A 14,500-nucleotide genomic window follows, 5' to 3' on the forward strand; every position below is an offset into this window, starting at 1 on the left:
TTTAGTTCTCCCACGCAAATGGTCCTTCAGCCTCTCCAGTATGAATCAGAAATCTCACTAATTAAAGGACACAGCCTGACTAAAGAAAAAGAGAACATACTTTATGTCTACATTATGAGCACTTCAAACCATTTTCCACCAAAGACTGTACATATGTTTACTCAAAGAACCCATGCTATTCATGAGTGGGCATTTTACAAGACAGAGGCAAAAGCACTATTCCTGAAAGGACTGCTTTGTAATATAGGATCTATGATAAGGTCAAAAGGAAGCATTTCTGGACGTGTTCCATCACTTGATGTTCAGGAAACCATTTTGTATGACACAAAGGATTAGGAAAAATAAGCTGCATGACATTTATTTTGTAATTTTAACATTAAGATCTGTAGAAACATTTTATTGTCAGTACAAAAGTTAACAGATTTTAATACTTATTTTACCCAATTTAAAAAAAAAAATATTTAAAAAAAAAAATAAAACAAAACAAACACACCACCACATAAAACAGTGTAATTTGCATTCATATTCCATGGCCACATCAGTGTGAGTGTTCTGAAAGTAAAAACACGAGACTTCCGTAAAAAGATACAAACAACAGTGATATTTTAGCAGAGGCCAGTGCTATACCTACTGTTATGGAATGGATCAGAAGGAAATACTGGAGTCAGCATGAATTAATCCCTTAAAAAGACGCTGATATTCCTATGGCAAATTGTCATTATAAACAACTTCTCTCTCTTTTTAACTTAAGTTACAATAGAGGGATAGTCTGAAAGGCAAAAGACCCAGGCCAAAAGATCTGGAACCTATTATCCAACTCAGGGAAGAGAACTGTAGTTAATTTGATGCATGTGCAACTCAGGGTAGAGGCTCAGTCCCTTTTAGAGCAGCATGTTCTGCTATGGTTATAGACAAATTCATGTCTTTCCTTTCTTTAAGAACCCTTTCTAAAATTTTGTTTTGTTTTGTTTTTTTTTTGGTGTAGAATGACTCTGCTTTTTGGCCATGGGAAACCTTGCTAAAGAGTTAAATTGCTAAAGTGACAGGTATTGAGAATAAAAGACTTTCTTGTTAAAGGATTTGGTTTTGATAAGAATAATCATCTGACACTGCAGTATTTAAACACAAATAAATCAAAAGTTTAATTCCCCAAAATTAGTTATATACTGTAAATATTTCTTCTTTTAAGATCGGAAAACTAGTAAAGTCTGAGCATTATATCTACTAGTTCTCTGTGCTGCCTGCATAGAAATGCCATTTAAATTACAAAAACACAACAACCCTATAAACGATTAACTGTTTTGTACATTACCAATTAGTTAATAAATTAATGATATACCATTTTCCCTGAAAGCAAAGTATTTTCCACCCTTGGATGGTGAAAATTAAGAAATTCTGTGTAAGAACAGCATTTAGCAAATAGCTGTTAAAAAAAGAGACTAATTTGCTAGGTGGATTGGGACATCCATTTTTTAAATCAATACAAAAAATAATTCATTGTAAATATATATAATATATATTTATACATATTTTGAATATATTTACATACATCCAGCACCTATATACTGCATTTTGTGCTCTGTAAGTGTGTGCCAACATATATTTTCTCCAAATATTACAAAATAAACAAGAAAGGCAGACCCCCCGAGTTTGCCTCAAGTCCAACTGGGTCCATTGTACAAACAAAAGTCTGTTGCAGCTTTTCAGGAAGCCAGAAAATTCATGGGAACGGGTATCTGGACACAGCCCACAAACATTCTTTGTTGGGAACGTTTAAAAGTTGCAAACAATGAGATTCTTTACGCAGGTTCTGACTGCTTTCCTCCAAGCTGGGTTTTGTTGGGTTTGTTGTTTTTTTTTTCCCCATATTTCATATGTACAAGCAGAAACATTTAAGATCCTGGAGGAAAGCTTTGGTGTGGTACGTGGTAGGTAGCTTGATGTTTCTTTATTCCTCTGCATGACTTCTTTTCATGTTTTAACGCTTCCATTCATGTGTTGGTACTTGGGAAGGCAAGGTTCATAAGGCATCGGATCGGGAGAGAACACCGAGTCATCCCCCGAGGAACACGAGCTCCTCGTGTCGGGGTAGCTGGGTGAATACTGCTCCAGAGGTCCACTGAGGTCCAGGTACTCCTGTAACAGAACAAATCAAGTGCTTTTTTTAGACAGCGAGCAAAGCCGGCAGTAACACGTCACCCCTGCTCAGATTTGGGTTGATCATCCAGTGGGAAAAACAAAGTAGCTTAAAAACTACACTCGTTTCTGCAAATCAGCCGCATTCAAAGCTGCCTGTTGCTCAAACATCTCATAAAACAAGGAGCTCGAGTAGAGAAAGAAAAACCAAACCAATAACACGGTATTTTCTGAAGTCCAACATCACCAGCATTAGCTGTGTCAGTGGGAATAAACATGGCAACCACATCAAAAGAGGACTTTTCACTCGCAATGATAAAAATGAAATTTCATCCTAAATAGAACCACTTTTTCTTTAGCACATGGTAGTGATTTGGAGAGGGAAAGACACTTCCAACTTTATATTCCTTTGGTCACTTGGAATATCTGTTTTATATTTCATGATATTAAATTTGTGTTTAAACACGCAGTGGCATACGTGCAAAAAAAAAAAAAAAGAACAGAAAGAAAAACAAAATTAAACTCACAAGATTTGGGTTTTTTACACTGCATATTTCTGTGTGTGTGTGTGTTGTGTGTCCCAGAGTAGCCATGACCAAAGCAGTCGTTAAAAAAGGAAATATCATCTGCTGAATCCAAGTTTTGGGTTAAGGCTCTTTCGCTAGAAACAACAGTTTTGGCAAGAGAATAAAGTTATTTTTCCCCTTGAAATGTTCCTTCTCTTTCAACTTCTAAAGGCAGCTGCATTCATTTAAATGCAATCTCTTCATTTGCTAAACCACAAGTTACGATCATACTGACGAGACAAGTCTTCCACCTCAGTCAGTATTTTATGCTGCTGTGCTTAGGTTTGGGGTAATTTAGTTGTTTGGCCAACATACTTTTTTTTTAAGTCAGACATTCAATCATTACCATATTATAGTTAAAAAATGGTCACCATTTTGAAAGGAGGGTGTGGAATGCAAGTTTTAAAATGCTGAAAAATACAACAGGCAGCAAAAGAAGGGAGTTTGGATCTATTGATTGCTGCCTGTCTGGTTGCCAAGGCTTTTGAAAAATCCACAAGGGCAATTCTGACACGTATTCATGGATTAGAAAATCAGTCCTAAATGACCAGAAATAATCAGCCACTTTTTAGACAGACAGAATGGGAAAGTATCCCAGTATTTGAAGCAAGAGGGCTTTCTCAAGGGCTATCAAGATGTGGCTTGTCATATCAAAAGACTTGATGTAATCCAGTCATGAATTCAGTATTGAAGGGAGGATCCATATCCCCTCTCCCACATTCTTATCCAGTGGCCAGAGTCACATCAAGGGGCATAAGAACTAACACCCAAGTTGGCTCCTGGTGTTGATATAACAACACAGCCAGGACACTGACTCTTGGTGACCTCTGCTCATGTGGCTCACGGAAACTTGGGAAATAGGGTCTTTTGGAGAAAAAACCTAACAAAAAAACCCCATTAAAAACTCCACAGGTGACGATTCAACACAGAAAAGAACAAGACTTCACTATTTAAGCAGAAATAATTACTTGCACAAACACAGAAGAAGATATTATTGGCTGTCCTAGGAATTCTTTAGGTTGTTGGGTATACTAGGTTGACCCTATGTCAAGTGTGATTCTGGGAGGAAAGGCAGAGTGCCACTGTGGAGAGGATAATCAGAAGTGCTGTCACACTGAAGCATGAAGGATCTCCACTTTTGGAAAACTGTGCAGATTACACAAAATCAGAGATCTCAAAAGCTATGGAGGAAAATGTTGGAGTTCTCAGGAGACACTGAGATGACGACAAGCTTTCAGGAACGTGAAATGCGTCACAAAGACAAGCAAAATAATTTACTTTCTGTGTCCAGAGTAAATAGGACAAAAGCAATGCCTGATGGTGAAAGATTAGAGGAACAAAGCAAGGAGCTGTCAAGGGGCGATGCCGAAACACAGCAGTGGAGATCTTTAAGGACAAGTTACATAAACATCTGTCAGGAATGACAAACGTATAGTGGATCTCGCCATAGGCCCGTCAGATGGACTGGACCTGTTCCTAAGCTTTTTCCATCCATTTTTCCTATGATTCTACTCTTAAGTAATTTACATAACCCCAAAGGCCTTTTCAGGTTACCTTTGAGATCATTCCAGGTCTATGAGCAGTACGGAATTGGGAAGGCGAGGCAGTTAAACACTCACAAAAAAAGAAAGCAAGCACTATCCTTTCCCAGGCTTAGAATTGCAGCCCAGAGCCTCCCTCTTGAATTTGCAAACACGTATCCAGTCCAAGCCACCCAGCAGTCCGCAGTGGCAGCCAGCCCATCCAAGTGGTCTTGTGAAATCATACATAAATCAGGCAGGAAAAGAGGCAGCCAGCACTGGATGAGGTGAAAATGGTACCAGGACACAGAGCTGCGTCACCGACTCCATAAGGGAGCACATATTCCTGCCCCATCTCTGAGCCATTCCTGAAGATGCCACTTTTTAGAGTAAGCCTTTAAACCAGAAACAAGATAAATTCATAGCTGCTGCTGAAGCCAAAGAATCTTTTTCAACCAGATCTACTGGGCAAATGATGATTACAAAAAAATGGCATCTCTTGACTCAGGTTCTCCGGTCATCTCCATTGCATACAGGCTTTCTTAAAGCTCCTCCAGAATCCACTCTTTGTTTCTCTGATAATTCTAAAAAATTAGAATATAATGTTGAGAAGCCATATAAAGTGATTCAAATTTTTCTCCTATCCTTCTCCCCTTATGAAGAAGCAATAAAAAAAATCTGAAAATCTCATTTTGAAATGAGTCAAAACGAGTTGCTGCAACTTTCCTGTGTAAGTGCTTTGTTCTTTTTTTTCCTCCCATTATACATATAATTCTTCAGAAGTAATAGGAGTTTGTAGAATATTTCTGGGACACCAAGTATTTTCTCTTAAAAGAAGTTTCCACCAAAAGAATCAACGTTTCCATCACTTGTGATTTTCCTCAAAGGTGCATGTGGTTTAGTGATAAGAGAACTGATTCCTGTGTGAATACCCTAATCAGTGTGTTCCTTGTTAAAACTAATAATATCTCAGACCTCTGAAAGAACGCTCTTCAAATAAAACCTTTTTGCATTCACATACCCCAACCTGAAGCAGTGTTAGGCAGGACCTTTGGATAATTGGATGGCTGTTTGCACGTCCCCCGTGGGTCCTCGTTCCCTCCACAGAGAGCTATTTCACTGAACCTAATTCACTCTCAGACATATCATCTGAAATCTGCCATTGACAATCTCTCCTCTTCTGACCTACATATCGTGGGTGGGGATCGAACCGAGCCGATAAATGGAAAAACACCACGGACTCTCCGTCTCTCCTTCACGTGAAATTCACATTGAAACACAAATATTGCCTCTCAACCTGTCGCCTGCAGTCCCTCAAAACATCAAGAGATGCAATAAACAAAACCAGTTTAGTGGTGTGTTTCTTTTTAGTTACATAAATCAAGGCATAATGGCAAGAGACTGAGGATTTCACAGGATACATAGTTTAGCTGTGTGTAACCTCGGAGGACACAACGACAAACAGAACAAGAAGTGAGCTTGAGCAAGATTTCATAATTAAATAAATTCCATCTGCCTTCTGAACCATTTGTCCTGATCAGCGGCTTATGGAGGGAAACAATTTACCTACCTCATTAGTTGTGAGGGTGAGAATCCGATCCAAGTCTTCTACCAACTGTTTAAAAGTCGGTCTCTGTGAAGGCACAGCATGCCAGCAATCTCTCATCATCATATAGCTGCAAGAAATACACATTTGCCTGGCTTAATTAAAATCACGCATCCTCCTCACAAACCTTTGCATACACAGCCCATGTTGTTCTTCACCAGCAAAGCAGGGAGCACACACAGCCCTACACACGGACCACTGAATTCCCAAACTCGTGCAACACTCCCCTGCCCTCAAAGGTGCTTTCTGCTTCTGTCTCTCCCCAGCTCAGTGCCTAAATTGCCTTGTTGTGGACTCAGTTCTGCAGCCTTCTGTGCCAGCAATTTCAAAGGTACTAAATTACACATGAATCGGTATTTTTTGCATGTAAGGGACTGCAGTCTTTGTGAAGAAATTAAAATGGTAAAATAATTAAAAATAGTTAAGGTCTATATTGAAATACCAGAAAGGGAAAGCACACTCCCCTCATCACCAGGAGATAATGCTGTGTTAACACAGAAGTTCCCAGATGTGTTTTTTGGTGTACAAAAGAAGCCTGATGTGCCTTACATATGATCAGTGGTATGTGCAGCATTTATGAATTTTCATGTTAACAATATTAAAACAAATATGGGTGTAAAAACACTGTCAGAGACTGGCTTGCAGATAATCTCTTCTTTTTTCAATAGGATCACAGCAGGGTGTGCAAAGAAGCCTCCTCTTCCAAACATTCCTTGAAATCCTTTTCATATTCTTTCTTTACATATCTATACCCACACATATATCCACAATTTTAGAGTCAAGCACTTCTGAAAATGTTTGATTCTGCTGGGGGTAGCATTAAACATGTGAATTCAGTGCAACTGTGCCCTTCAACCCTGGTACAGCAAATCAGGGTCCTTACAGTTCATTGGTGCAGTTGGCAGGTTTATCCATCCGGTGCCCTTCTTTAAGCAGCTTAAAAAGTTCCTCCACTGGGATTCCTGGGTAGGGTGACCCTCCTAACGTGAAGATCTCCCACATTAACACACCAAACGACCAGCTGCAAATCAAAGAGAAAACTGCATTACTAGATCTGCCTGACTGCTGGAAACAGAGAATTCCAGTCCCTCCTAGGAGATGCTTAAATGAGCCTCTGCCCAGCTCTGACTGCCCGGAGCAGGACAGCGATCTGGGAAGTGCATCAGCTGCATGGACAGCATATAGAATGGGGACTGACCCCAGCATGTTCCCAAACACACCCTTTGCCTTTGTCTGATGTGCTCTGAGCTACTGCAAAGAACTGCATCTTCACAGCTTAATGACTTACAGAACACTCACAGCTCAGCTGGATCGCAATTATGTGGCAGGATATTTTGGAAAAAGCAGGCTGTTCAAAACAAAAATATTTTGCATCACCCTGCTCTTCTTTTTTTTTTTTTTTTCTTTTGTTGTTAACTTTTGCTAGGAAATGAAGGAGGATAATTTTAAGGCAGTTTTCCTGCCTGCTTGCCTGCCTCATCACGTCTTGCTGGCAAGCTGGGGCTCTTTGGCAGGCAGCTTTGCCAGGTGAGCAACAGCACACAGCTTGCACTGGCTCCTGAGCTCCTCTGCAGCTCCCCCAGCTCTGCAGCAGGGCATTTTAGTAAACTGTTTGCACAAACTTACAATAATATTATCTTTAGCCATCTTCAAAGCCACCATGGGGCCAAGAGTCTCCAAGGCCCGGCACTGAAATCCTCGTGCTGAGGAGCTCGGACTGACTTTCAGTCCCGAACCAGTGAAGTGGTTTACTTCGCATTCACCTAAATATTTTGCCAAGATGTTATTTTAAAACACAAGTTTGATCCACCCTTAACCTGTGTATATAGTTTCCTTTGTAAATGATGTAAAGATTGCAGGAAACGCCTCAGTAAATGGTTTTCATAAGGAGAGAAGTGCACACGGGTTAAAGACAGAGGAGATACTTCTTATTTTCTCCATCCTGCCTTTTCTCTTTTTAACCCCGCACTGACATGCATAACCTTTTACACCTGTGCTGGGAAGCATCCAGCCCTTTACAGTTAACAGCTTCTCTTGGAGAAATAAAAAACTTAAGATCTTCATCTGTATTGCATAAGAAATACACGTCTACTTCAAGCACAATGCACACCAAACTCTAATAGCAAGCAGAATAAACCCTGAGCAGTTGCATCAGCCAGCAACTCTGTGCTCACATTAAAAGATTTTGGAGTGTCAGAGTCCAATGATTTCCTACTACCTATGAACTACTGCTGGGAAGCAACACCACTTCTAAAAACCAGCAAAATCTTTTCCAGTATGCCCAGCCTATGTTTTATTATACCTAATCTTAGCACGGGTTTTTATAAGAAGTTTTCATGAACTTTCCCTTTTTTTTTTTACTTTCTTTTCTCTCTCTCTCTCTTTTTTTAAACCTGAAGGAAGTCCAGAGTATGTCAAAAGCCAAGCAAATTAGATAGACTCTTTGTAGCTGCACATCCGTAAATAAGTTCAAGGGGGGAAACTTCCGCAGTGACAGAAGGAGGTTAGCGTTTTCCACCTTTCATGTGCTTTGAAGCTGGGCAGATTAGTAACAGAGCACTGGTTAGCAGTCTACCATAAAATCCTCACTTTCTAAGGGCCAGTCCTGTTCCATCTATTAATATGTGAAGCAGAATGAAAACTCTTAAAGGTAAAGGACGACAGCAAAATACATTTGAAATATCCCAAACTTTCACAGATACACACCGAAACAACCTCCCTTCTCACCCCCCAAACCCCATTCAAATCAGACCACTTACACATCACTTTGATGTGTGTAAACTCTGTCAAACAGAGCTTCTGGAGCCATCCACTTTACTGGAAGCCGTCCCTGTGAGTTTGGAGAGGAAGGGAAGAAAAAATTACAATGGCAGCGATTTCCAGGATGATTCCAGCACCATAATTTTTTTTAAAGATTAATCAATTCTCAAAGAGAAGTCTGCTAATGCAAATCAGCACATAATTTACCTCTAACATATTCAGAAAAATTAATAAAGTGTGCAAAAGTGGGGACACTGTTAAGTTAAATGGATATAAACACTGAAGATAAAATTAAAAGCGTTGAGACTTCCCCAAAACATTCCCAGACTGCTTGCTAGGAGAACGATAGGATAAGCAGATCAAAACAAAAAATATCATTTTACTACGGGCTCCTTAAAGACAAAAACACCACAATTAATAAACCTCTGAAAACCAGGCCTGCCTGCAAAAATAAATTGATCACTAAACCCAAGAATTTTGTTTTTTCTGTTCCTTTTGCAGTGATCCAAAGCTCACAGTCAGAGCTGCCTGTTGCTTTGCACACAAAGTCTGCCTGGAGCTCAGGAACTGTGCTAAGTGTGACATGAAGAAGATTGAATTCCCTCCAGTACTGCTGTACCTGGTTCTTCTTCTGGCTTTTGGAAGTAGGCAAATATTACCAGCAAAATGCCACTAATCACTTAGTGATTTTCATAGACAAGTCACTTAACATGATTGTTAACATTAAGTCATATTCATACATAATAAAGTCTGAAGAACTCAATGAGTTCTGCAGAGTTCCCATCAAAACCCAAATGCAGCTCAGCAGGACCTTAAGAGAACCCGTGAGGGGGTGCAAGGAATTCAAACTAGGCACCAATACTACATCCAAAACCTTTTATCTTCTTGATTTGGAACAGGTTAAACAGCAAACCAGTGACAGTGTGGGGAGGACAAATGCATTTTCTCAACCTCTAGCCCCACTTTGATATCACCACCATAGTTTGTACATACCAAACTAAGTACAGGCAAAGGCATGAAGCTGTATGTGGCATCACCACACATAAACAGGATTTTTATTATCAATTTCCACTTATTTCAAGTGGCTGGAGACAGGGACACAGGAAAAAAAAGTTCTTGTATTTTAGCATTTCTAATCCTATAATATACAGCCTCTTTGCTTATCTTTTTAGCTGTCACTGTAAGAGGGGACAGAAATGCTTATGTCCTTGATCCCTGTTTTCTGTCAGCGATGAAAAGTGAGGCTGCTGTACAAGAAGCCCATTAAGTTTACAACCACAGTTTTGAAATGAATCACTGAAAGAAACACTTGTTTCCAGAGATTAGAAAACCATCCACTTACATTAGTAGTCTTTTTATAATAATCTATATTGTTGATGTCTCTGGCTAAACCAAAGTCTGCTATTTTCATGACATTGTTTTCTGTTACCAAAACATTTCTTGCAGCCAAGTCTCGATGGATACACTGGAAAGAAAGAAGAAAAAAACAGGCCACTGAAATAAACTGTTGTAAAAAGTGAAAGCACTTTCAATGCTTCCAGCACCATAACAAAGTCTCCTTTACAGATTTAACCTGAATAACAAGGTGGGAAAGCCACACATTGATAACAAGCCCGTGAAATATGATTTTCTTAATTATTGTAATCCATCCCCTCAGCTGCTGTTTCCAAGTTGAACACAGGCCCTAAGCAGTGTCTTAGAAAATCCTGGTCTACTTAAGACTTTTATTTTGGCTAAGGTTGAAAGCTTGGGAGGTGACCCAAATTGTGCCAAGCGATTCACTCTCCATTACATGTGCCCAGGTACAGGTATTGTAGCACTTTCACTACAAATACTGTTAATGAACATTTTATTGTGTTGCTTCTCTTAAATTATATTGTCTTACCAGAGCTCAAACTTGACAATCTGGATCAGTGCAACTGTTCTTAGCATTAAAGATATTAATATAATTGTAAACTAGATGTCTAGGGTGTGTATATTTACTTCAACCACGAGACTGTAATAATTTAATGATGAAAAGAAAAAAAAAAAAAAAACAAAACAATTGGGGCTTGGCCGTTTGCTTTTAAAACAGCCTTGATACTGAAACTAAACATGTTATCTCCTGAGAGATGTTTCCTTATGTCAGCACTACCCTGACACTGAAAGGACTCTGTGACTGCTCTGGATATTACTTCTTTTTAAGTAGCATTATTAGGGTTGATAGAATGTGGCAGTGGAGCATGGGAAGAAACGTGGCATTTGGAATCCCACCAGGATATTCTGCCTATTTTCAAGTTAAACATATATTTTTCCCGCCCTCCTCAGTTTTGGGTCACTCTATGTTGTACTCTTTATTTCAGTGTGTGCTCAGACGTGCTGGACCGAGCCATTACAAAAAGCAACACAAGTCAACTTCTTTCTTGCATTACAATTTGCCCCAGGAATCTGCTGAGATCTCTTATCCCACATGGGCCAAATGAGCCTGTGAAATTTCTGATCCTCACTCAGTTAAGCCATGGGGAACTGCCAGGAAAATCCTACTCCAGCAATGCCTTCATGTGCCCAGGACCAGACAACAGTAGATGATTTCAGTATCCAATCAGCCCTCTAATTCAGCCTCAGCAGTGCTATGGTAGCAGAGACTACTTTCAAAAGCACCCAACCAACTTTGCAAATGGGATATTGTTTCGAAGTACAACTGCTTGTAAGGTAAAAACTTTCTGTAAAGGCAAAAAGTAGGTGCACAAACACCATCTTTTTTTTTTTTTTTGAAGTCTCAGTGAGCCATTTATTGGATTGAAATAACGAGAACACTGGCCTTCTCACAGCTCCTGCTTGATGGAAATACCGTGAGAAGACCAGCTCTCTTATTATTCCAGCTCAGTAAATGGATCCCTAAGGGGAAAAGGACTGGTGAAACACAAACAGAAATGGTGGGATATCTGAGGCACCGGAATGCACAGTTCTGCTACGTGCTGCCTTTGTTTTCCCTCTGCCTCACACTCTGTCAAGTTCAGCACAGCACCAATCAAGTGTTTTTGCAAAGGAGTTGCACCAAGGATGCTGTGTGTCCATCTGTGTGAGCACACACCTTCTTGGCAGTGTCCTACAACAGCACCTCTGAGTTTCTCAACAGGACGCCCGTTCTCAAGATCTGCCAATCAAAAGATTTATTTTTGCCTTTCACATCAGCTCTATTTTCTTGAGACATGGCTCAGTGCCAGGCAAGAGTTTCATTAATCTTAGATAGAGACATCCTGAGATGTGTCACCTAATCAATACTCCTGTTTACTCCACTGGAAGAGTTTTGGTGTCATGCACATCACCCTGTTGACCCTACTACGCTAAGATTTACTGTTTCAAAACAAAAGAATGAAAAGCAAAATTAAACCTAGATTCCCTCTCTCCCCCAACCTCTACAAGTGCAGAAAAAAACAGTAACAAAATCATGACTCCACGCAACAGGAATGGAGAGTCACTCTCAACTCTGGTCTTTGGTTAAAAACAGCTCCATGCTTGGGAGTGGGTATGACTGGAAATCAGTATAAATCCCACTAACCACTCCACACCCTGCAGGAAGCACTTATCATCAATATCTGCTGCTCTGGTTTAACCATTGGGTCCCAAACACCACCCAGGGTATTCATGATTGCTTGTCCACCAAGCCAGAGTATGTTTACAGAGTTAGTTATACAGGGCTATTTAAGGTTTCATAACTATAATTTAATCAAATTACTGGTTAAAAAAATAACATTTGAAGACCAAGTTTAAGAAATAAGTGTCTGGGGATACGACAGGATAAATAAATTCTTTCAACAAGCTTGCTCTCCTGGCAAACACCAGTTTAAAGTAAAGTGCATAATTTAAGTGACTAATACACTCCATTTATTTTTGCCTCTTCTGTTGACTATTTTTGCCCTGGTGTCTTGGGCCTTCTTAACTCTGCCTGTTCTTATTCTGTAAATCCTTTCAGTAACTGAATTCATTTGTTTTACATCACTATGTGAATGGATCTGGTTGATTTGACTGGAAACAGAAGGCAAACAGAGCCTGCTGTCTCATGGGTGGAGTAATGTGACTTGTGTAATCAAGTGACCACCTGTGCTTATGAATTCAAACTGCAGATATGCATGCAATATTTACTTTAAATGATCCATTCCGGGTCTCATTTTAGCAATACTGTTAAACAAAAGATGAAAAACTTAAAGTGCACGAATTTTCCCACTGATCTCCGTGAGCATGGATTATGCAACTTGTTTGAGAAAGCTCACTCGCCCAGCAAATTCTTGAACACAGACGAGGCGAGAACAAAACTAAACCGGAAAAAAAGCGCCGAGGAAACACACGTCAGGTGCTTTGTGAGGTGTTTGCTGAGCTCTACCCACTTTTTGTGAAGCCAGGTACTCCATGCCTCTTGCCAGCTGGTACGTGCAGGACACAAGGTCCTTGAATGTCATCTGCTCCTCTGGCACCCTGTTGATGTCAAAGGAGTACTCCATGCCCGGGGGGCGGCGAGCTCGCAGGTACTCCCGCAGGTTCCCTTTGGAAGCATATTCCACTATCACGTACAATGGGCCTGGGGAGGAACAGAAACGGGGGGGAAATGGGAGTCAGGTCCAAGGGGAAAAGGTTTTTTTTATGTAAAGAAGTTTTTTTCAGCGTTCTGTAATAAATTAACTGATTCAATAAATGTCACGCGGGGAAATCAGTAAGCACCACTTGAAGGGAAAAGAAAAAAAAAAGAAGAGGTTTGGACCTGGTGAAGTGACTGGCCCAAAGCTCCACAGCAGGATGGTGGCTTAAAGTACCTAAATTACAATACAATTAGTGGCTTAAAGAACCTAAACTTTGACCCCGTGCCTGTTCCTTTCAGACCACGCCATGTACTGAAAAATGAACATTCTCAATCAAAAAACATGGTGAGATCTCGAACACGGGGAAAGTGCTCCCTAATTTTTTTTTTTTTCATTTCCAGAGTCTTATGCCGTTCTGCACGGTTTTACGTGGCATAATTAGCTTTCCTGGACTAAAAGTGCTCGTTTCAAATTCGTGGGATAAAAGTTCTCCTAAAGCAGGACTGACAATTCAGAACAACAGGCGTGGGTAAAGCCCCTGCAAAAGGTCATTTGTTCCCTACAGCAAAGGATTAGAGAGTTTTCATATGATATAGTACCCCTTCTTATATTAAGGCTGCAGCTATAATGAGACACAGAAGTTAAAATATTGCTGTTAAGCTAGAGAAATACCTAAAAATCCCATCACTGCATGACTGCTTCCTTAAAACCTCTTGAAAAATTATGATTAATGAGACTTTCGCAGACCCGTTGGAAAGTCCTGGTTTGCTTTCTTTTCTCTACTTACCATCCTGGGTACAGGCTCCAAGGAGATTGATGATATTTTTATGCTTCCCAATCATCTTCATCATCTCCATCTCTGACACCAGGTCAGACAGATCTTTTTCTGTGGCATCATCTGTAGAAGAAACAGGTTCAGTTCATATTTTCTAGCATGCCAGCCTTAACTTCACTAAGGCTCAGCAGTTGGTGTAAAAGACGTGACTCAAAATGCAGAACACATCGTATGTTATACAAAGTCATATGTTATGTCTTAAATAAAATAGTATCAACCTCTTTGATGGACTAACCTAGTCTTCAGTGTTTAATGTTAAAAGGCAGCAGAGCAATATCAGACATAAAAAAGCTGTCTTTAGCTATCAAACCTCCAATAACTACACCTCTCCTGCAAACTACCCTCACAATTAAATTCAAAATAAATAGGCACCAACCACCTGGACTGAATGGGGTAGGATCTACACATGGATAGCCTCTGACATGAAATAAACTAAAAGCAGAGAGACCCACACGATGTTAATACATCTCCTGGCTCCTAAATACTCACTGCTCAAGATAAACAGGCTGTCAAGGGCGCAG

The 14,500-nt window shown here is 40.1% G+C and overlaps 1 protein-coding gene across 6 annotated transcripts in view; it reads right to left on the bottom strand.

The window, feature by feature from the left end:
- Window positions 1-332: 332 nt before the first annotated feature.
- The window catches only part of FGFR2 (fibroblast growth factor receptor 2), an 83,288-nt gene continuing 69,120 nt past the window's right edge, over window positions 333-14,500 (bottom strand). For all 6 annotated transcript variants that reach the window (XM_027740701.2, XM_027740700.2, XM_027740699.2 and 3 more), the window contains 7 exons: window positions 13,932-14,042; window positions 12,956-13,146; window positions 9,931-10,053; window positions 8,588-8,658; window positions 6,712-6,849; window positions 5,793-5,898; window positions 333-2,136 (listed from right to left, as the gene is read on the bottom strand). In XM_027740701.2, the coding sequence (XP_027596502.1) occupies window positions 1,972-2,136; window positions 5,793-5,898; window positions 6,712-6,849; window positions 8,588-8,658; window positions 9,931-10,053; window positions 12,956-13,146; window positions 13,932-14,042 (905 nt within the window). In that variant the 3' untranslated portion in view covers window positions 333-1,971. The remainder of the gene's footprint in view (window positions 2,137-5,792; window positions 5,899-6,711; window positions 6,850-8,587; window positions 8,659-9,930; window positions 10,054-12,955; window positions 13,147-13,931; window positions 14,043-14,500) is intronic.

The sequence above is a fragment of the Pipra filicauda genome, unplaced genomic scaffold (assembly GCF_003945595.2).
Source record: "Pipra filicauda isolate LSUMZ 115617 unplaced genomic scaffold, ASM394559v2 scaffold53_size3534045_pilon, whole genome shotgun sequence".
NCBI lineage: Eukaryota > Metazoa > Chordata > Aves > Passeriformes > Pipridae > Pipra > Pipra filicauda.